Here is a 23,413-nt window from a genome sequence, read left to right as displayed (position 1 = left end):
CAACGCATGGCTCTGGCTCTGGAACCATTTTCCTTGAGAGAGGTTGGACTTTCTACCACTCTGGAGTTGCTCCCACTGAGAGGCGCCGAACAGGGGTGGGCATACTAGTTGCCCCCCAGCTTGGTGCCTGTATGTTGGGGTTTACCCTTGTGAATGAGAGGGTAGCCTCCCTCCGCCTACGTGTGGGAGGACGGGTTTTGACTGTGGTCTGTGCTTATGCACCAAACTACAGTTCAGACTACCCACCCTTTTTGGAGACCTTGGAAGGGGTGCTGGAGAGCGCTCCTTCTGGTGACTCCCTCTTTCTGCTGGGGGACTTTAATACTCACGTGGGCAACGACAGGGAGACCTGGAGAGGTGTGGTTGGGAGGAACGGCCCCCCTGATCTGAATTTGAGTGGTGTTTTGTTACAGGACTTCTGTGCTACATGTGTTTTGTGGATTTGGAGAAGGCGTTTGACCGCGTCCCTCGGGGGGCCCTGTGGGGGGTACTCCGGGAGTATGGGGTACCAGGCCCTCTGATATGGGCTGTTAGGTCCCTGTATGTCCGGTGTCAGAGCTTGGTCCGCATTGCCGGCAGTAAGTCGGGATTGTTCCCAGTGAGAGTTGGACTCCGCCAAGGCTGCCCTTTGTCACCGATTCTGTTCATAACCTTTATGGACAGGATTTCGAGGCGCAGCCAAGGTGTGGAGGGCATCCGTTTTGGTGGCCTAAGGATCAGGTCTCTGTTTTTTGCAGATGATGTGGTCCTGTTGGCTTCATCAGAACGTGATCTTCAGCTTTCGCTGGAGTGGTTTGCAGCCGAGTGTGAAGCCACTGAGATTAGAATCAGCTCCTCTAAATCTGAGACCATGGTCTTGATTTGGAAAAGGGTAGAATGCCTTCTCCGGATTAGGGGTGACGTCCTGCCCCAAGTGGAGGAGTTTAAGTATCTCAGGGTCTTGTTTACGAGTGAGGGAAAACTGGAGCGTGAGATCGATAGGTGGATTGGTGCTGCATCTGCAGTGATGCGGGCGTTGTACCGGTCTGACGTGGTGAAGCAAGAGCTGAGGCAGAAGGCGAAGCTCTCGATTTACCGGCCGATCTACGTTCCTACCCTCACCTATGGTCATGGGCTTTGGGTAGTGACTGAAAGAACGAGATCGCGGATACAAGCGGCCGAAATGAGTTTTCTCCGCAGAGTGGCTGGGCTCTCCCTTAGAGATAGGGTGAGAAGCTTGGTCATCCGGGAGGGGCTCGGAGTAGATTCGCTGCTCTTCCACATCGAGAGTAGGCAGTTGAAGTGGCTTGGGCATCTGGTTAGGATGCCTCCTGGATGCCTCCTTGGTGAGGTTTTCCGGGCACGTCCAACCGGGAGGAGACCTAAAGATAGACCCAGGACACGGTGGAGGGACTATGTCTCTCACCTGGCCAGGGAACGCCTTGGGATTCCCCCGGAGGAGCTGGCCCAAGTGGCTGGGGAGAGGGAAGTCTGGGCCTCTCGACTTAGGCTACTGCCCCCGCGACCCGACTCTGTTCGATGAAGCCGATGAAAATGGATGGATGAATATATATATATATATATATATATATGAAAGATTTGTAGAGACATATCTTTGGGTGCAACGTTTTTCTGAGATGAGCCCTATATACTTTTATTTGTTCAACAGTAGCTAACAACGCTTATTTTAATATACAAAGCGCCCAGATTCCTCTAGATCAAGAGACAAAAAAACGTGTTTAACTTTTTTTATTTTCAGTGAAACATACAAATACATATCTATGTATCTGGTACTACTTCTATAATTGTAATGTAAAGGCGAATTATTGAGTAATAAAGACAGTTACATTAAACATGTTCACAGTACAATCAACCCCCTTAATACTCCACATATATGGTTTTGTCAAGTTTAATATTTTAACAATCCATGTTGGCATGGAGAATTTTTCTTCTGCGGTTCGGAATGACTTGTATATTTATTTTTATTTTCAGACATACTGGAGTTCATAAAGCAAATCCTGGACAGTCAGGGCCACTTCCTGGAAAGTGGGTCTTTCTTCCGGTTTCTGAAAATAAGGCAAAGATGATTTGTGAGTTTTTTATTGTTACTCTCACTCAATGTTACCCACTGAGGCTCACAGAGAATAGACTTACTTCCGACCAACAGCTTGACATGATGCTGTAGATCCTTTCATTGGCCAGCTGGGGGCGGAAGAGACGCATACCTCTGGACACCTGATCCACTATTTCCGTGTTGTTAAGGCGTTCATAAGGAAGTTTACCCAGAGTGTACACCTCCCACATTAAAACTCCTATAAAATCACAATTTTCAGAAGTCATAACCACAAACTAGGCGTGGTAATGTATTGGTTATTAAAAAGAGCAAATCATCATTGTGTAAATGGCTGCCCACCGTAGGCCCAGATGTCTGATTTGCTGCTGAATCTGCAGTAGAGAAGGACTTCTGGTGGCGACCAGCGAACGGGGAACTTTGAACCTGCTGAACTTGTGTACTCATCATCTAAAACGTATCTAAGTGCAGTTTAAAAAATGTAATGTCACAATGAAAAATTCACCCATGCCTGTCTTATGATATGACCTGTTGAATCTTTTACCTTGATAGGCCGAAGTCAGTCACTTTGACTGTACCGTTCCCATCTACTAAACAGTTCCTGGCAGCCTGAAGACAAACCAGCACAGTTAGATCAAACATAATCATTAAACTTCCAATGTGACCTCAAACCACAGTTGAATCTAAGGAATGTTTGTTTTGCACAGCAGGTATTTGTCCCTCACCAGGTCTCTGTGGAGGTACTGCTGGGACTCAAGGTAGGCCATGCCCTCAGAGACGTCTTTACACATCTCAAGAAGCTGGACCGTCGTTGGATGAACCGTTAGACCCTCCTTGAGGTATGTCAGCAGGCAGCCATTCGCGAGGAACTCAGTCACGATGTAAATAGGCCGTTGTTTGGTGCAGACGCCATACAGCTGCACCAGGTTCTCATGGCGAAGCTTCCTGGTTTGGGCAAAAGATGAAGGAAGTTAAGTTACTTTTTTCTTTAAAAGTTACGGGAGCTAAACTTCCTCATGTTAATCATCAGGTTAATAACCTCTGGGAACAGAGTCAGTGCAGGTTCAGGTGACATTATATTCAAGGTGGATTTAAGTTGTGCTCACATCATGATTTTGGCTTCTTCTATGAAATCGTCTTCTGACATGGATCCTTCTTTAATCATCTTGATGGCCACATCATGCTGGCCTTGCCACTTTCCATACTTCACCACCCCAAACTGACCGTTGCCCAGCTCCCTGATGAAGGTGAGGTCACGGGGATCGATTTCCCACACGCCTGGAAAACAGTGAAACACTTTGAAGGAGGACTTTTATGTTCAGACTCGGCATGTGAGCTGGACAAATTTGATGTTTTGTGTTTTTGCCAAAAGACGTAATTGATATTATCACTAAGAAGCTAGCAGTTCTAAGCCAGAAGTGACCGTATCAGTAGAAATAACTCCCATTTTGACTATTTTCTAGTCCTTATCCCTAAAATACTCTCAACAAGTAACCATGATGTTAAAGCAATAATACACAGATAATCTACAGTGTGAGTAAACAGCGCACATTAAGCAAATAAATGATTAAAATAGAGCCCAGTGTTTAACATTAATCAAATACAATGAAAAGGATCATTAAACCTATACATGTTGGAGAACTTATTTGTTCTGGGACATGGCTTAGGTCATGTCTCCATTATTTATCTGTCCAGTACAGAAAGTATGCCGGTGTGTTCGTTCTTTACAGAATCAGTCTAGATAACAGCAACACCCATGATTTTCACATCTTGTTCACATAAGATGAGATTTGTGATGCACACAGATCTCTACACATTTCCATGTACTGATCCAATCTGAACCATGCCACCAAATGGAGAGGGCCAATCTAAGGATAAACACTAATGTCTGAGAGGATTCAGGGCCCTTTTGACTGATGACCACGAGGGGTGGCTTCAGGGGGTCATATTGTCTTGTTTGTACTGTTTTCTATGCTTTTTCTATCACTCCATTATCTGGGGTTAGGCTTAGGGTCAGGTTGTGGGGGCAGTAGCTTAAGCTGGAGGCCCAGACTTCCCTCTCCCCATCAGCCACTTGGGCCAGCTCCTCTGGGGAATCCTGAGGCATTCCCTGGCCAGCTGTGACACATAGTCTCTCCAGCATGGCCTGGGTCTTCCTATAGGCCTTCTCCCGGTTGGACTTGACTGGAAAACCTCACCAGGGAGGCATCCAGGAGGCATCCTAACTAGATGCCTGAGCCACCTCAACTGGCTCCTCTCGATGTGGAGGAGCAGTGGGTCTACACCGAGCCCCTCCCGGATGATCGAGCTTCTCACCCTATCTCTAAGGGAGAGCCCAGACACCCTGCAGACAAAACAAAATTTGGCCACTTGTATCAGCGATCTCATCAGCTTTCCCTCACCAGTGAACAAGACCCCGAGATACTTAAACTCATCCACTTGGGGCAGGACCTTGTCCCTGACACGGAGAAGGCATTCTACCCTTTTTCCAACTGCTTTTTCTATATAAACCAATTTAATGCTAATTTACATAATACTAGTAATTTTTGGGAGTGTATCAGGAACAGAGTGTTACTGGTCTTCCTCCCCTGGAAGTAAAGAACCAGGAAATTAAGGTCCACTAGCTGGAAATGACCCATACAAGAAAGGAGCTTTCTACAGACCTTAACATTAACACTAACAGTAACACTAAGGATGTTGAGGGCAAGAAATGAGGTGGATATAATTAAACCCTTACCATAGCCGAGTCCTGCTGTTGATGGAGGACTTGGTCGATTGGATACAATATGTTTCAGCCTGCTAACCATACCTGGTAATGGGAAAAACAAATCCATAGTAGTTAGTTTTACATAGTTTTTTCACATAAGGATGGCAGAATGAGCCAGATGTTTTTACTTGACAGAGTCGTTAAAGTCCACTTTATCCTCTGAAACTGGACCATATTTAAATTAAGACCAACCACTCACGCCCAGAGACCATTTACAGTCACCAGTTAACCTAACATGCATGTTTGAGGACTGTGGGAAGAAGCCGGAGTACCCGGAAAAAAAAACACACACACACACATGCATGGAGAGAAAATACTAACTCCACACAGATGGGAAGCACAGCTGGGATTTGAACCTGTCACCTTCTTGCTGCAAGGCAACAGTGCTACTAAGATCAACCAACAAATCAGAACCAGTTAAAGTAGAAATCATTTAAATTATCTTCACTTCCTAGCATGGACGTAATTTGGGGGGGGGGGGGGGGGGGGGGACAGGGGGGACATGTCCCCCCCACTTTTTCCAAAGTCAAGTTTTGACCCCTGCACTTTTTACCATCCAAAAACAATATTACTTTATATTAAATTGACACTGGTTGAGCTCTAGGACCAAGCAGAAAACAACCTATTGTGTTGAAGCCTGTTTCCCATTAGAACATACTGTAAAGATACCCCTCCCACTGCCACCCCCGTGTCCCCCCCACTTCTAAAGTGAAAATTACGTCCATGCTTCCTAGTGAAGACTAGTCAGTGGTTCTCAGACTGGCACAGAGATGAGGACTTAAATATTTATTGAGTTTGTGAACTCATTAAATGAAATCATAGTTAAGAATCAACCATGTTTATGAGTTCTGAATTGGTTAAAAATGGCACCATAGTATGTCAAATTATAAACTCACATATTCAAGGTCTGGCATGGTACATTAAAGTCTAAACATTTAATAATCCCCTTGACCAGAGTGAACCTTATATTTATGGGAAAAGAAAGTGTCAGTCTGACAAATCTTCCTCCCTTTAGTAATTTCTCCTTTTCTTCTCTAGTGTAAACAGATTTTATTTGTGTTTTATTGGCCATTGCACTCCCACATGATTGTGATTATTGACCTGCTGCGTTGTGCTGGTGATAGTTGATGAGCTCTGGGATAGTGTTGAAGTGATGCTTCTCTGCCAGGTAAACCTGTCCCTGTGGCGTTGTGCAGATGTTATAATGTTTACAGACTCCACTTGTTTCCCTGTGGAGAAAGTTTAAAGCATGATTAAAAATCAACAGGTTTTCATTTTCACAGGAACTAGTCAGCTATAATCATGTGCATATGATATCTGTCCACTGTTATCCACAGATGGGCTCAGGGTTAGATGAAGAAAAAACTTCTGCAGACAGATTAGTCCACGTTTTGCATAAATAATTTACATCTCTGTCCCTCTGTGGCCTGCAGTTTCCGCTTTCATTACGCACAGTTCTTCTTTTCATACGTTCACACATGATTGACAGCACTGGAGCAACAATATAAATGGTAGCAGTGTTTTAATGCCACTGAGGTTACTCACCCTCCTCCCTTAGTGAGCAAAGACACGGTGTATTTCCCAGCTTTGCTCGAGTCCCGTACCAGGAAACCTCCATCTTTGTTCTGGAACAGGAATCAGCATTTATACATCACAAAGGTCTTCATTATTGCATTTCACCCTCTAATTTACAAGAGCGTGAACACATCAGGGAAGTTTACCTCTGACTTTAACAGATGTTCTGCTTGGCTACGGTTCATGTTCTTGCAATACCAACTGTGAAAATAAAGGTTTAAATATTGAGGAATAGAAAAGACAAGACATCAAACCATACATTAATAGACAGAACTCATACTCACTCATTTTTTTCAAGCCCCTTTTCTGCCTCCACTACATAATTACTTGGTATATAGCCTTCTTTTCTGCAAAACAAATGACTGATAATAGTGGCAGAACATCAACCGACCCAGAACTGGTTAATTTCCAATTTTTAGTAAAAAAAAATATTTATTTACATTCCTAATACTGTTGTTTGCACAAAGCACTAAATTAAAGTTATTTAGCTTTTACAGCCTGTAAAAGCTAAATAACAGGGGACATATGATGACTTTTTTTCTTAAGTTATAATAGCATGGTCAATACAAAACATGTTACTGGAGTTTTTCCCAATAAATCCATCTCACATATTTCAGTACTTTCCACAATGAGCTGTTTCAGGGCTTTGACACTTTAAGAACGCAATCTGGATCTGGCCACGCCTACCTATTCCTCTCTCAGACTGCTGTGGGAGCAGAAGTCACGCCCACGTTCTTCTGGACCAAGGATCCCCAACTGCCAAATGATTGAATGGGAGTCAATGGTGGCATAAAAGTTATTTTCTGATCCCGTTTGATATGTGCCATGGATTACACACATTTCTATGAATTTTAAAGACACATTTTGATGCCTAGAAAGTGCTTATTTTTGACAGGTAGCAAAAGTTAATTTAGGTTTTGTGTGAAAAGGCGTAGAGGACTACAAATGCTCATCTCACTAAAAGAAAAATGCCTACAAGCTTAGTGAGATTCAATACAGGACAAAACCACTATAAATCTGGCCATGTGGTAAGTGGCAGCCACACTGAAGGGTTTCTGCTATGACGTCATATACACGGCATCTGATTTGTAGTAAATTTAATTACAGATTTTTAAAATCTAATAAATCTCAAATGACGTGACACTCAGTCGAAACACACACCATAACTTTTCATTTAAACTGAAGTCTAACAGTATGTGTCATTAAGAGTTGTAAGGCAAAGCGGATTAGAAAATAGCTTTTATATCTCCATTCACTTACATTCGTTTTTTTCTTTGTTCCGGGGACCCATGAGCCGACTTGAGGGGGAGGAGACTGCTCCCTGTAAGCTGAGGCCTAGTCCACACGTAGCCGGGTTTTTTTTTAAACGAATATCCGCCCCTCCAAAAACTTGCATCCACACCACCTCGTTTAAAAAAAAAACTCTGTCCACACGTACCCAGATAAATACGTTGTTAAGGACATGCCAGACCTGTAGGCGGCAGTACCTCCCCCGTTCTTAACCTCGTCCTTCGTCTGTGGTCTTCTGCAAGGAGCAGTAATTCCGCTTGTAAAAACAAACAAGCAAAAAGCGCTCGGACAATTGATAAAGCGAGCGCAGCTCTGAGGGCATCCATGCTGTCGGCTAGTGTAAACACAGGTCGCACACGTGATATCAGCATTTTTTTGTCGCGGAAAGTGACGTTGCAGTCCTTAAAACTCCGGTTTTGTCTGTCCACACGCAGACACCCAAAACGGAGAAAACGCAGATCTTCACTTTGGCCGGAGTTTTTAAAAAGATCCGTTTTCGTGTGGATGACAGGTCATAACGTAGAAAAATATCTACGTTTTGGCAGATCCCCGGCTACGTGTTGACAGGGCCTGAGAAGCTCTGATATCTGGGAGAGGCTCAGTAGAGCTGCAGCTCCTCCAGAAGTAGCTCTCTTGCCCATAAGAGGTGGTTCCATTCTAATTTCCCTGTTTGTGACACCACAAATGGGGACGTTTTCAAATGACTTGTTTTAGGCACATATGTAATTCCTAAAATCAAACACTGACAGAACATGGATGGAAAGATATTTTTTTACATTTGGTGTGTCTATAGAGGCAGCAGAGACCCACATAGCTGCACAAAAGGATGCAAAAGGTGAGTTTTGCATATGTCCCATTTTCAAATAGCAAGTCTAACAGTGAATCTTTCTCTTTGTGAGCATCCTGCTATTTTATGTAACTTATGATTTTCATGTGATTAAAATAATGCAAATGTATACGGATTGCCTCGCTATTTTTATTGTTCTCAAGTGGGAGTTGTCTCACCCATATTTGTCTTGAGCTCTCCACCAGTTGGCGTCGGACTTCTCCAGAATACTATACTCCTCATTCTTCCTCAGCTCCAGGTCTTGGGGGGTCATGGGTGAGTAGTCATATTCAGCTATGACAGTCAGGATTGAGGAGGAGGCTGGTGGCTCTAGAGGCTGGGGAGGTAAAGGCCGAACAAGCCCAGGCCCAGACGCAGGCTTTTCCTAAAGCAAAATGAGATTATTGGAACTAGAAATTATAACATATTTGAATGTGAATCTAAAAGGACAGTTTGTACCTCTGTTGGGGTTGGAGGTAGAGGCTTCCTGGATACTCTCCGTCTCGACCCAAAGCCAGTAATGCATGAGGAAAAATAGGTCTCAAAAGATCTGTGCATGTGTAACTAATAATCTGTGTAACTAGATGTCCCTGTGTTTAGCTACATCTGTCCATTCATCCATCCATCCATCCATCCATCCATCCATCCATCCATTTTCAGCCGCTTATCCGGAGTCGGTTGCAGGGGCAGAAGCCTAAGCTGAAAGGCCCAGACTTCCCTCTCCCCAGCTACTTAGGCCGGCTCCTCTGGGGGAATCCCAAGGCGTTCCTTGGCCATCCGAGAGACACAATCTCTCCAGCGTGTCTTGGGTCTTTCCGTGCCCGGAAAACCTCACCAGGGAAGCGTCAAGGAGGTATCCGGACCAAATGCCCAAGTCACCTCAACTGGCTCCTCTCAACATGGAGGAGCAGCAAGTCTACTCCGAGCCCCTCCAAGATGGCCGAGCTTCTCACCCTATCTCTAAGGGAGAGCCCAGCCACCATACGGAGAAAATGCATTTTGGCCACTTGTATCCACAATCTTGTTCTTTTGGTCACTCCCCAAAGCTTGTGACCATAGGTGAGGGTAAGAACGTTACTCTCTCTTCACCACGATAGTCCGGTACAACACTCACATCACTGCAGACGCAGCACCAATCTGTCTGTCCATCTCGCACTCCATCTTTCCCTCATTCGTGAACAAGACCCCGAGATACTTAAACTCCTCCACTTGAGGCAGGACCTCATCCCCTCATTCTACCCTTTTCCAACTTAAGACCATAGTCTCCGATTCAGAGGAGCTGATTCTCATCCCAGCCGCTTCACACTTGGTTGCAAACTGCTCAAGCAAAAGCTGGAGATCATGTTCTGATGAAGCCAGGAGGACCACATCATCTGCAGAAAGCAGACACCTGATCCTTAGGCCACCAAAACGGATGCCCTCAACACCTTGGCTGCGCCTAAACATATGAACAGAATTGGTGACCTTGGTGGAGTCCAACTCTCACTGTAAAGGAGCATGACTTACTGCCGGCAATGCGGACCAAGCTCTGACACCGGTCATACAGGGACCTACCAGCCCTTATCAGAGGGATTGTACCTCATACTCCCAGAGTACCCCCCAGAGATTGGAAAGACTAAATTACCCAGAGTCCACTTCCTCACTGGAAGATGTACCGGTGGGATTGAGGAGGTCTTTGAAGTATTCCGCCCACCAATCCACAACATCCCAAGCAGAGGTCAGCTGCATACTGTATTGGTTGCACACTGCTTTCCTCTCCCGAGACTTGGACTCAATGTTCCCTGCTTCCCTCAGGATGTGTTCAAAATTCTGTTGAAGGTGGGAATTGAAGCTCCTTCTGACAGGAGACTCTGGTCGACATTCCCAGCAGACCCTCACAATATGTTTAGGCCTTCCAGACCTGACCGGCTTCCTCCCCCACCATCGAAGCCAACCACCAGGTAGTGGTCAGTTGAAAACTCTGCCCCTCTCTTCACCCAAGTGTCCAAGACATGAGGCTGCAGATCAGATGAAAAAAACAACAAAGTCGATCATCAACTGCGGCCTAAGGTATCCTGGTGCCAAGAGCACATATGGACACTTTTATGCTTGAACATGGTGTTCATTGTGGACAATCCGTGACTAGCACAGAAGTCCAGTAACACCCTCCAAGGACTCCAAAAAGGGTGGGTAGTCTGAACTGTAGTTTGATGCATAAGCACAAACCACAGTCAGGACCTGTCCCCTCATATGAAGGCGGTGTGGGAGGCTACCCTCTCAATCACTGTGGTAAACCCCAACCCCAAGAGTTGTTGAATGTCCAACCTCTCTCAAGGCAACTGATTTTAGAGCCAGAACCATGCGTTGAGGTCAGTCCAACTATATCTAGCTGGAACCTCTCAACCTCATACACCAACTCTGGCTCTTTCCCCACCAGAGAGGTGACATTCCACGTACCAAGAGCCAGCTTTTGTAGCTGAGGATCAGACCGCCAAAGTCCCAGCCTTCGGCTACCACCAAACACACAATGAACCGGACCTTAAGCCCCTCTCACGAGCGGTGAGCTCATGGAAAGGGGAATCAAGGTCTCCTCCTCGGGCTGTGCCCGGCCAGGCTCCAAGGGTAAAAGCTCAGCCATCAGGTGCTTTTTCAACATGCCCCACCTCCAGGCCTGGCTGGAGTTCTTTTGGCATCCAGATTCCATTTATGTTTGTCTTCATAAGGAGTCTTTGGTCTGCACTTTGTCTGATACTTCACCTAGAACCTGTTTGCCATGGGTGACCCTACCACAGGCATTAAACCTCAGACAACTTGGCTCCCACTGGGACACTCAAACCCCTCCACTATGGTAAGGTGGAAGCCCATGGAGCTAGATCTGTGCATGTGTAACTCTTGATTTGTAACTTGTGTTTACATTTTTTGTGTAACTTCAGCTCCTATACAAGTCATTGATTATACACACACAAGTCACCTGGTACACAAGGACAAAACTACATTACACACAGATCAGTTTACAAATACAAAAAATATTTTGAGACTCTTTTTTCACATGACAGATTTGTGCATACATGGTTCATTTGAATGCTGGGTGAAAGCTGGGAAATCTGAATTGTCTTTGAAGTTGGTTTAAACTTGTTTTGAAGGGGCAAATAAGATATAATATCTAAGTATCTTGTAGTTTTAAAAGATCAACCTAAATGTGCTTTTTATTATTCTAATATTGCTTATTTTGACATAAATGTGTTCATGAGCCATTAAAACATAATAAAACGGCTAGATGGTGGAGTAGTTCTCTGACTGAGAAAAGCTGGCATTCAAACTAGGAAAAGACACAAGAATTTAATGGCACGGCGTCCTGGTGGTCTTTCCTTTTAAGTAAATGGAAGTTAAACGTGCACACTTTGTTGTCTGGTTACAAAGACACAGCTATTATTTTAGACACGCGCACAAATCTTGTTACACACACAAATCTAGTTACACATGCACAGATCTTTTGAGACTTGTTTCTCCCCATAGTAGAGACAAAATGCATATTTATTGAATACACAACTCTTTGAATGTTATGGGGGTCTTGTTTCAAACTATAGTTTAATTCTCACCATTCTTTGAATCCAGTACTTTGCAGCCCATAGCTTGCTTGACTTCCTGCTGGCAGCAAAGCCACACCCCATCCACCCAGAAACAGGGATGATACTTCTGCATCAGCTCTTTGTTGAAGCGCACCACTATAGCACAAAAACAGGCAGGCCAGCACCAGAGATATCAATTAAATGAACATTTGCATTTGCTCCATCAAGCAGACACTGTTCCACAAGCAGGAAGATGGTGAGATATGTTCACATATTTTCAACATAGACTCAGAGATATTGCGACTGAAAAGCTAAATTAGCAGAAGAGACGTGTGACACTGCAGACTTACTTTCCTTCAGCTTTTTTATCCACTCAGCCCGAACTTCTTCATGTTTTGCAAAGATGTACAACGGCCCTTCATCATATATGATCTGTGACAAAATCCATAAGGACATTAATTAATTTTACTTTGAAAATTATGCATCATGTAACTCAGTTATTTCCCTTCAGTTCTAGCGTTACATTCTGAAAATGGCAACACCTGCATTGTCATTGAAAGCCCCAAATTCATCACAGGCAGTTTCACTTCTCAAGAAAGGACTTTCATAGTATAAACTACCTGAACTTTGCAAAACGCTTCAATCTGAGAGAATAAATTATCAAATATTGCCTTAGAACTAAATATATATTATGAGTAAAATAAACAGGAAATGTGTGTGTATTTTTCAAGTATGTGATTTAAGTTTTGTTCAAGGGAAAAAAAAACACATAGAAGATCAACCTGGAATGCAAACTGGCGCTCCTGTGGGGTGTTAGCTTCAGGCTGAACCGTCTCCACACACTTGATCTTTTCCAGATCAACTGAACCTTTCAGGCCTTTTCGCCTCTGTTCAACAGACGATGAAACAATTAGAGATTAGTTCAGGTTATCGGAATTTAAAACAAGTGTGATCTTCCTCTCATACGTACCATTTTTTCAGAATCAAAATCATAGTACGAAATCTTTTCCTTAGTTAGAATGAACCATCTCTCCTTGTAGTTCAAAGGTGAGGTTTTCTTCTTTTGCTGAGATCGTTTAATAAAAACTTCTTCCAGTAAAATGTCTGACATGATTACTCCAAATTATTCTACAAAGAAACATTTTAAAATTATTACAACTCTTAAACACACACACAAACAAAGCTCAGCTTCATGTGTGCAGTTAAAGCTACTTCACACGTTTGCTGAGAGAACAGTAACACCCAAAAATACCTCCCCCAACTTCATTCTGACCATACGTCTTTACACCTTTTAAAAATTCAATACTCACCCTTTTTTCAAAGATTTAGATTGATGCTGCTAGCGTGACAGTATAGATCTGAAAACGAACAGAGACATGCTGTGTGAGAGAATGATATCGCTGTAGTTTGCATAATTCTGTCATGCCAGCAGCATCCTTTGTTTCCAATATTTCCCCCCGTGGCATGCATATTTTCCTCTATTTCTCCTCAGCTGCTTTGTAGTGATGATCAGTGTCTTTAATGTAAAGTTTACCATAAGGAAGTAGAAAAGAATACAGAAATTTCTGGTTCAAGGTTTTTGTGGACTGGAAACAACCCAAATTGGATTTCAGAGAACATAAATTGTTTATTTGGGCTTCTTTTTACAACATACAGAGATGTTTTAAAGATACAATATGCACACATTTTACATTGAAATAATCATAAAGCAGTCTAATGTCTCAATCATGTTGGACGAAAAGTTACGTTGCAACAGATTTCCTTCTCAGCCAGCTGGGGGTTGTTTTTCTCTTGTAGTCTTTGTTTACAATATTTGAGCTTGCAGGGTTGAGGGTCTATGCAAGCTAACGCATGCAGACATTTATAATTCTACACTGACCGGCAAAATGCAGCAGTGTTTAGTGAAGATCTTAAGTCAGTTAAAGGAGCAGTCCAAAAGTGGTTTCTCATACCCCTAAGAAGCCATGGCATCTTTTTGTTTTACCCTAATATTGAGTAAAGAAGGCTAGAGACTAACGCTGAGCTAACGGTGAGCTAACAACAATAGTGAATTGGCCATCTGGCATAGCAAATGTGTCCCTGTGTGACGTTTATCCAAAGTGTGTCGGTCCCGTCTTCCCGTCCCATCTAACCCTAACCCTAACCTCCCTGATCGAGCAGGCTGCGGCACCGTGTCTCTCTGCTTGAAAAGCTAAAGTAATGAGAGCGGCGTCACAGAGAAATTTTTGCAAGTACCCCCATCCTGCCCTCCACTCTGACGGCCTGCGGGACTGAAAAGTGTCAGTACAGAATTTTTGTCCCGGTTCACCACGACTAACAATGCTAATTGTGATTTAGCAACAAACTGTCGGCTCCAAAAATATCTCAAGCTACTTTTTCAATTACGAGCAACTTAATATTACAGTCAAATGTATTTATCTATCAACTGAAGCCTAATTTATAGTTCTCTATTGGAGTTGTGCACACGCAGAGATGGAGACATTCATAGGCGTCATTTTAACCGGGGACGCCGGGGACATGTCCCCGGCAAAATTTGTGATAGGCAGCTGTGTCCCCCCCACTTTCAAAAAAGCCTGCTGATGAGGATTTTTGTTTTACCAGCTCAGATCTCATGGGGGCGATGCAACACCCACACTTTTCTTATTGAGATCATTCAACACCCACACTTTTCCAGCTGTTTTGCTCACCTCCACACCAGTCTGGATTCTTTAGTCGCACTCACTCTGTTTGCCTCATCTCCTTCTTCACCTCCCGCTTCTGACAGCTGATGTCGGGTTTCCAGGAGAGGGAGGGACGGAAGAGCTCGACTGAATTTATAATTTTACATCTTGACATTAGCTGTACAAAGTCTGAGTTTGATCAAGTGAAGAACAACAATTTGCAGAGGTTTATAACAGGCGCAGCGCCAGGTTTTCATTTTTGGGTGGGTCACGGTAATTTTGGACGGACCTTAATAAGCAGTGACAAGTGAAGCAAGCAGGTCGCGCTAGAAAATTTCGTTTAAAAAGACGTCATAAATGTGTTCCCCCGTCATTTTAATTTCTAAAATATGAAGTAAAAACTCCCAGTTTAATTTTCATTCATTTGTCATTAATATGTAGTCTACACCCGTGCGTTAAGTGGACCATCTTCCAGTAAAAGCAAAGCATCCAGCCCACCTCTCCAAATGCGTAAAATGTGCATCAGAGCCGCTAGTTAGGCGCGCCGCTCGCACCATCAGCTACGTCAGGCCAGACAAGAGCAGAGCAAATAGAGACAGAATAGAGGATAATTGTGTCTGGATGTGGATGGAGATTACATTTTACAGCAGCCTGATCATCATTTAAATACGTAAACCATCACCTGGCTTCTAGTCCACGCTATCAGCATTATTTTATCTGGTGTGTGTGTGTGTGTGTGTGTGTTTTCCACTTCAAACTAACCAACCAGAGCAGCGTGTCCAGTAACATATTAATGTTACAATTAAACAGTTTCACTTCATGTAGGCTAGGAACGTTTCACCTGCCGTGGCCCGACCGCTTCTGCTCCACATAAACTTTGTGCGTGATCAAATGTCTCTACAGTGCTTTCTGAGCGGATGCGTCATGCGTCTCCATATTAGAGACGGGAACAAGCGCTATTCAGCCAAAGTTTCATAATTTCATAAAAAGAACATTTTTCCAAGTGACACATCCCTCAGAGAGACCAGGTTTCCAGACCGCTTCAGTGGGAGGAAATCTTATCGTATGCACCGTGGTTCTGCACTGCGCTGCGAACCCCTCTAGATCTTCAGCCCACTGTCCACCGTGGGCGCTCCGAGCCGCGCTGAACACAGTGTCCAGTATAAAGCTCTGATGTTTGTTTACAAGCACAGAGAGCCGCATCAGATGGATGGAAGAGCCGCATGCGGCTCCAGAGGCGCGGGGTGCCAACCCCTGTGCTAGCCTACTTTATTGTCCCCAGCAATTTTTAAACCCCACTCAAGTGTATGGTTATTGTCCCCAGCAATTCTGAAAACAAACTGACGCCCTTGGAGACATTAATCCATCGAACTTCTATGTTGTCTGGGGATTGTTGCAAACAATTCCCTGCCAGGACAACAGGGCGTTGCACTCTTCGAGAGGTATCATTGCAGTATGTCTCCGGTCCACAATAGTGTGTTTACTTTTGTCTATTTGTGTTGTGTTTATGTATTTCAGAGACATTTTAACAGAAAAATCTGTCCCTCCTTCTCCTTCACCTCTTCATGCGGTTGCCTAACCTGGCAAGCCATCCTACGTAAGCCATGCTTGAATATATAATCTGGCCATGACCCATAGACAGAGCTCAGTCGAGGGGTGGAATCCATGGTTGTCTTTCAAACTGTCTCTGTGTGCTATTAGACAATGAACAACATGAAGTACTCACTGTTATGGATGTCAGTCAACGGGGCAGTCCACACACTGTTGAAGAAGACGCAAATATTAAATTTTTCGAAGTAAAAAACTTAAGTACCTCTGTCTGCTCTTGACTTGACTGTTTTAAACAAGCCACCACCATCTTAGCTGTTCTGCTCCATTGCATTATCTCGCCCATCAAAACGATAGAGCGCTGTGATTGGCATAACACAATTCTGTTCAGGCCAATGGTAGACCTGCTGAGGGTCCTATAGAGTGTGGCGAGTATTGTCTGACTTTTTTCACAAGATGTTCCTCAATCTGCTCTGTGTCTGCCTCTAGATATTTTTGGCACTCTTTTTATTTTTATTTTTTGAAGGGGCAATGGCGGTGTTGTTAACAATTTTAAAGTAAGCGGCACCCTGACAATCACAAGCTTGCGGTTTCTGTTGTATTCGACGAATAATAAAAACTTGGGCACGTCTCCGTCAACCTCTTCAGGTCTGTCGCAAAGCCCTTGTGTTGACACATATGGCGCTTCCACATTAGTGACAGTTTGGCCCTTTCCCAGAAGGGACCGGAATTTGGTTTCGCACACAGGTCGGATTTGCATTTTTGGTGCCGAGGCAACTCTTTTTCTCAGACCTTCTCCCCAGTGGTCAGACTGGGATCTAGGTGACACTACGGACTGATTGGCTGGCTGAAATTACGCCAACCGCCTCCGATCTGCGAGAAGAGGAGGTGGGGGTTGGGGGGGCATGCACGCGCGATTCATTTTCATGCTGGATGCTGTTAAGTAAACCTTTGTCTGTAACACGGAGCTGCCGATCAGTGCGGGAACGGGAGAAGAGAATAGCTCTGTGTGTGTGCGCGCGCATGCGTGTGTGTGTGTGTGTGTGTGTGTGTGTGTGTGTGTGTGCGTGCGTGCGTGTGCGCCTGTTCTCTGCATCGGAGCTCTTGCCCCGGCGAGCAGACAGCTGCTCAGGGGAGAAATCAGTGTGTGTGTGGCACAAGATTATGAGGACACACACAGAAAATTTATAGAATAATGTGGTTCTGAGTCTCCAAAGGCAACACAGCTCATGCCCGCCTTTGTTTACGTTATAATGGAGGACACCATGGACTTTCCCGCACGTATTAAATACTGCCCACAGGCTCGGGGATTTCCGCATTCCTGAGAAGTTCCTCGGATTTATAAGTGAACACTACACCGCCCGTTTGAGACCAAACTCACATTATCCAGCCCAACCAAACCCCGACCATGCCGACACAAATGTGTGAGCGCCAATACTTGTGTTGTGTGTCTCTGTACCCACGCAGAAGGAGATGGGTAATTCAGGCATTACTGTGCATGACTCTTCTTCACTTGTCATCTAGAATTGTGTGGTACTGATCCGTAGCTGATCTGTAGCCATGATACTCATGTAACTGCGGTGAGAAAGTCACCCGTGTGTTTTGAAAAGGGACTGTGGTAACCAGATTGTATCACAAGATGTCATTCCTACTGCACCTTTAATTTAAAATATAAACATTTTAAATTATGTTTTAGGGTTGATCAATCAGATTCACATAAAATAAACCTAACCTTTCTCTTTCACTCTCACTCACATTTAAAAATAGGCTAATTAAAATGTTTAATGTGTGTGGTGTTTTAACACCATGTCCAAAAATGACATTGAAACGTGTAGAGTAAACTTGGGGACAGGTTGCTGTGTAGTAAGGTCATCTTTGGTTGACACCAATGCAGAACTAAAAGTCCAGTGACCAATTTTTTTTTCTAAAAGTATATTTTCCCATTAAGCAACAACACATTGTCCTAAAATGGCAAAAAAAAGAAAAAAAGAAGCTTGACCATGAATTAAAATCAGGCTTTAAAACTCCTGTTTGTCACACATCTGAGGGCTCAGCAGCCAGTGTCTATCAGAGGTTGTGTAGCTAAACCTATTTTCAGCCTGCCAGCACTTCCTTCTATCATTTCAATAGTAATTGTAGTATGAGCAGAAGCGCCCATCTCTCCCTAACCAGGACTGTGACATTTCTGTACATCAAATGGACAGCTTTGTTTGTGCTGTGACACTTGGACCGTAATGTTCCCCATTCTGCGAAAAGTCGTTTACTCATTCCTCATTTGTCACCGCCTTTGTTTTCTCACATCTCACCACACTTATAATCAAAATAAAACTGTATTTTATGGTAATAATAAGAAGCATCGGAAGGAAAACAGTTTTTTCTGTCTAACTCAATGTGCCATTGCTACCAGAAAGGGACTTTTCGCTCTTTTCTGAGGAGAGTTGACTCATGATGGCTCACAGATAAACTTATAAGGAAGTAGCATCAGTGTTACACAGACATACAATGAGAGCCTGCAGAACTTCTTCCTGACTGCGTTATCAAATAAAAAGACCATTCAAATCTAAGTTTTACACTCGTGATTAACCCCTGCAGACATTGAACATGGATTTGTAAACGACACCCTGAAGTTCTCTTTTTTTCTGTAAAACCTCACACTGGCGATTTTTAGCTGTTTCCCACTGAGTGATCTTTTGTGTGACATAACCAGTTAAATTTACAGGAAATTACAACACAACTGTGAATCTTTTTCATTATAAGAACTTCCACTGCATATGACAGAACAAACATGAGCATTGCATGACAGATTAACAGGAACCAATGATGCTCTCTTCCTGATGTTTCCTCACAGATAAGTGGCATAAAAAACAAAAATGTCAGAGCAAACATGCAAGCATAACATAGAGAAAATAAAAGTAAAATAAAAACCTTTTCATTTGTTTCAAAACACCTCAAAGCTTTAACACTGAGTGATCTATGTAGTCATGTGTCAGGGTTGTAATTTGTCTTAAGCTCCACAGTTCAACCACACTATCTGATTACGAGTTTGTGGTCTGTCCTCTTTAATGCTGCCATGTAGATTTCTTCCTTTTTTTTTTTGCATTCAGCAGTTTCTCAGTTACCTCCTTACCAGCTGTCACTAACGCAACTCAAAACTTTTTAATTTTCACCAAATGTAGCAGCAAGACTGGATTATCAGGATTTACTTCACAAGCAAAACTCGTCACTATATTTGATCCTTAAATAACTTAACTAAAAACTTGCTTTTACTTTTGTTTTTAGTCTTCTTCTTCTCTAATTTGTCACCTTGCAAACAAAGTGAGACTAGAAATGCCTCGTCACACTACAAAGGAGCATTTATAAACACTTACCCAGCATCAGAAAGAGTAAAACATCAGAAAAGCAACCGCAGATGCAGCTGGAAGCCTTAGACTGTGGGATGAAGCTTTGCTTCAGTAGCTCTCATTTCATAAAGTGTTTGTTAGGCTGTGATGCAAGAAGTTAAAACACACCCACAGAGAGGAATCAACTCTACTTACTTCCCCTTTTTCTTCCTGCTCGTTTTCATATCAGCCCTCTGGACAGTTTTGATGATAAGGGGAGGCTTGGTTCAACTTTATTTGTGCACCCTTGTTTGAATAAAACACATAGCTACACAGCTGGTTAAAGGGATTCCTTATTAAATCCCATGCCAATTTGACTACTGCAAGAGGAAGAGATAGGAATCTAGTATGGTCATTTTGCATTCCATGATGTTGTGCATATTTTTTTACTTATTTGATTTTTTCATACTGTTGCTTAGATTACTGGTATTTCTGTATATTTTTGCAGTTTCTCTTACTTTTCTTTTTTTCATTTCTACTTTCTTTAAAAAAATGTATTGTGTGTGTAAAGTGCCTTGTGAATTTTATCTTGAACAGTGCTTTACCCAAAAACTTTCTTCTTTTACCTGCATGAAACATCAAAGCAATGTAATGTTACATGACTTAAGTTATTAGAATAAGTGTATAAAGATCAGTTTTTAGTAGTTTGTATGGGTAAAGTTGGTTTAAATGACTGTAAACATTTAGTGGCGTAAAACAGGTTGCAAGAGCATAAGTAAAAGATGAGGAGAAAAAGTTTGTTTCCTTTAAAGTTAGGTTAAAAACAGCTCTTCAGTCGCTTCAAAAACAAATTCTATTCTAATAAAATCTGTGAAACCTTCATGTGTATCTGAAAATAGCATCACTTGTAATTAGTGTACATTTATTTACTTTCCGTATTTGAGCAGTTTCTCCCGGAATAAATGACCACCTCCCGCCGCTAGGGGGCAGAGCAAAGAAAGGTCGCCGCGTTAACCTCCGAGTTGCGTTTCAAGAACTGCTTCCGGCTTCTGTCTTCCTCTTTCCCTCTGCATCGGGGCGCAGCCATGGTATGAAACGACTACACGATGACACTTTGTAAAATCAAAGTCAATCCTCCTAATTAAAGCATTTTAAGTAGAACAACAAGTCTTAGATGTGACAGTGTTATTTGAGTGGATGTCATAGTGGCTATATTGTTGACGTTATGGTTGTTTTAACTAATTTTACAAGCTTAGTTTACCGCTGTGTTGGCTGTCTGTGCTACCGCTACTCTTTGTGGTAGCACGGTGTCCTCCTGCCAGTGTAAATGACTCGTATTAACACTTTTGCTGTGTAGCTAATTTAAAATAGCGTTACATTTACCTTTCTTTCGTGAAGCACCTCCAACTCTAAAACCAACCTGTTTCACTAGTTAGCCTGGAAGCTAACTGCTATATGTTTAGTCAAATGTTACGCCTCTTCAACTACATTTTCAATCATTTCTCGTGTCTCTGTCCTAGCTGGGGGTTTGAATGTTGACACATACTCTTCGTACTTGTTATGTAACTGTACCTGAGAGGCCTGTTGTGCATTATTGTGGTCGGAGGGACTAATTGCGCCTGTGCTCGACAGCCTACATTGTAGCTCATCTCCACCTGAGTGAGTGAGTGATGGATGAATGATATAGTGTAATGTAAAGCGCTCTGGAGTTCTCTTGACTCAGAAAGTGCGGATTATTAAACTTTTGGTTGCTCTGTTGTGCAGGTGAACGTCCCGAAAACCCGCAGGACTTACTGCAAGAAGTGCAAGAAGCACCAGCCTCATAAAGTTACCCAGTACAAGAAGGGGAAGGATTCCCTCTATGCACAGGGTAAACACTTCTACTTTAGAGGAGGTCAAAAATGTTGTTTTGTTGTTCGTTAAACTCTAATCTGTGTGGCAGGTAAGAGGAGATACGACAGAAAGCAGAGTGGGTATGGTGGGCAGACAAAGCCAATTTTCCGCAAAAAGGTAATTCCAATTTTACGGCAAAGCTTGACCGATCATTTACACTTCTGGTATAGCTGTAGTTGGATCTTTACTGACTGAAACGCTGCCCATTTCAGGCAAAGACCACAAAGAAAATCGTGCTGAGGCTTGAGTGCGTGGAACCCAACTGCAGATCCAAGAGAATGCTGGCCATCAAGAGATGCAAGCACTTCGAGTTGGGTGGTGACAAGAAGAGAAAGGTAGGACTCCGGTGTCTTTGCTAGATAAGGAGCTGTATATTTATTACATCACGTAGTTTCATTTTCTCAGCACATTGAAATGCCTCTGTATAAAATGTGCTATATACAAAGAGCTGCCTTAACTGTCGTTTAGGATTTTTCTAAATCTAAGCTGTTGACAAGTGAAAAAAAAGTTAATGGTGGGTGTTACTAAAAAATTCACAACATAGCCTGGGGTAGAAGATGTTAAAGTTTGTTTGCTAGAGTTTGTAAAACCTTTTTTTTGTTTATTAAGACCGTGAACGTAACACATCACATGATGTGCTGTTAACATTTGCTGGTTCATTTGGTATCTTGATTGTATAACCAAAACTACAACTCAAGAAGGTTGAGGTTATACTTTACACATTTCATATAGTTGACTCTTAAAGTAAAATACAGTAAATGATCTGTTAAGTACAATCTTAAGTAGGACCATCCTGCAAGACTGTCTTAAAATTTTAAGAAGCAAAAAATTAATCCTCTTTATCGGTGATAAAAAAAAATTTCTTTTTTTGTTTGGTTCATTTGTTACATTAAAAAAAATAGAATTTTGGCACACCGGTGAGTACTTTAGTACTAAACGTGTACTTGTGTAGCCTTTACGGGGTATCCGCGGGTCCTTAAAAAGTCTTAAATTTGCTTTTCCAAATTTAAGACCTTAAAAATGACAAATAATCCTTAAATACAGTTTCCAAAGGGTTTAAATTAACAAAGACCCAATAAAAGATTCTTTTATTTCTATAAAAATTTCGTGAATTTCTAGTTAGTGTTCAGCATTTTTTTGTGTATGATATTGGCATAAGCAGAACCGTATACATTCAGTGAAAGGGGGCTATTTTTTAGATGAGCACATTAGCTGGTTAAGCTAGTGGGAGCTTGCGCCATGGGAAAGTGCAAGTTTAATGGTAACTGGATGGCTAATCCCACGTTCGCGACGTTCCAGGCAATAGTTGGAAATCATAGCTTAAATTTAATTAAAAAAATAGCTTCAATTTGGTCAAAGTGTCCTTAAAAAGTCTTAAATTTGTCTCCCTTAAACCTGCAGATACCCTGCTTTAAAATCAAGGGCAACATAACTCAAAACTAGAAACCACAAATACTGTTTCTAGTAGAGGAATACAGGCTGTACCCTTTTGTTTTAAAGGTTCATATTTAACTGTAATCTTAGTCAGAAACAGCTGCCCAGATGAGACAGACCAAGTTGATACATTTTTGAAACCTTTAGTGAGTACTTTAGAATTATTTTCATTATCACTCAGTTCAAATTTGTATTTATTTGAAAGTGGGGAAAACTAAATGAATTCAGTACTGCACTCATACCAGCTCTTTGGTTTTAGCTTTTGAGATAAGGTGGCCCTTTTCTATATTTATGCATTTTACCCTCAGTAGTGTAAACACATTTTTATTTTTGTGGTGTAATGTCACCCCAGCAGAACTGGGGGGGGAATGTGGAACCAATCATTCTGAGTATTGTTCTCTGTTCTCTTACAGGGCCAGGTCATCCAGTTCTAAGCTGTGGTCCGTTCTCAGGGATGAAGTTGTCACCTTGTTTAATAAATGGTTGAAACATACCTTTTGTT

General features: G+C 42.7%; 2 protein-coding genes across 4 annotated transcripts; one reads left to right on the top strand and one right to left on the bottom strand.

Annotated features, from left to right (window-relative positions):
- Positions 1-1,713: 1,713 nt before the first annotated feature.
- Positions 1,714-19,748, bottom strand: btk (Bruton agammaglobulinemia tyrosine kinase). 3 transcript variants are annotated; one of them, XM_070551064.1, is made up of 20 exons: positions 19,633-19,748; positions 16,443-16,477; positions 13,367-13,414; positions 13,027-13,184; positions 12,839-12,943; positions 12,407-12,488; positions 12,089-12,212; positions 8,968-9,025; positions 8,688-8,893; positions 6,677-6,739; positions 6,539-6,593; positions 6,363-6,442; positions 5,919-6,046; positions 4,788-4,859; positions 3,157-3,328; positions 2,776-2,995; positions 2,595-2,659; positions 2,393-2,511; positions 2,134-2,291; positions 1,714-2,045 (listed from the first exon to the last, which is right to left on the bottom strand). In XM_070551064.1, exons 4-20 carry the CDS (start codon positions 13,165-13,167, stop codon positions 1,968-1,970), a joined length of 1,926 nt encoding a protein of 641 aa, XP_070407165.1. In that variant the 5' UTR covers positions 13,168-13,184; positions 13,367-13,414; positions 16,443-16,477; positions 19,633-19,748; the 3' UTR covers positions 1,714-1,967. The 3 variants fall into 3 exon arrangements, with proteins under 3 accessions (XP_070407165.1, XP_070407170.1, XP_070407178.1); XM_070551069.1 differs by lacking the exon at positions 13,367-13,414; XM_070551077.1 differs by lacking the exons at positions 13,367-13,414; positions 16,443-16,477; positions 19,633-19,748 and having other exon boundaries at positions 13,027-13,304.
- Positions 19,749-20,568: 820 nt separating this feature from the next.
- rpl36a (ribosomal protein L36A) lies at positions 20,569-23,404 on the top strand. Its single transcript, XM_015947489.3, has 5 exons — positions 20,569-20,672; positions 21,349-21,454; positions 21,527-21,594; positions 21,690-21,812; positions 23,325-23,404. Exons 1-5 carry the CDS (start codon positions 20,670-20,672, stop codon positions 23,343-23,345), a joined length of 321 nt encoding a protein of 106 aa, XP_015802975.1. The 5' UTR covers positions 20,569-20,669; the 3' UTR covers positions 23,346-23,404.
- The last annotated feature ends 9 nt before the right edge of the window (positions 23,405-23,413 follow it).

Source organism: Nothobranchius furzeri, chromosome 1 (assembly GCF_043380555.1).
Source record: "Nothobranchius furzeri strain GRZ-AD chromosome 1, NfurGRZ-RIMD1, whole genome shotgun sequence".
NCBI lineage: Eukaryota > Metazoa > Chordata > Actinopteri > Cyprinodontiformes > Nothobranchiidae > Nothobranchius > Nothobranchius furzeri.
This window is presented reverse-complemented; position numbering and strand designations above follow the sequence as displayed.

Bases quoted from the DNA above. Each gene is read 5' to 3' on its own strand.
- btk (XM_070551064.1), bottom strand. From the start codon at position 13,167: ATGTCAGACATTTTACTGGAAGAAGTTTTTATTAAACGATCTCAGCAA. The intron at 12,489-12,838 runs GTTGATCTTCTA...ATTTTGTCACAG, and splicing joins AGCGCCAGTTTGCATTCCAG to ATCATATATGATGAAGGGCC. The intron at 2,046-2,133 runs GTAAGTCTATTC...CCTTATTTTCAG, and splicing joins TGTCAAGCTGTTGGTCGGAA to AAACCGGAAGAAAGACCCAC.
- rpl36a (XM_015947489.3), top strand. The intron at 21,455-21,526 runs GTAAACACTTCT...TCTGTGTGGCAG, and splicing joins GGATTCCCTCTATGCACAGG to GTAAGAGGAGATACGACAGA. The intron at 21,813-23,324 runs GTAGGACTCCGG...GTTCTCTTACAG, and splicing joins GTGGTGACAAGAAGAGAAAG to GGCCAGGTCATCCAGTTCTA.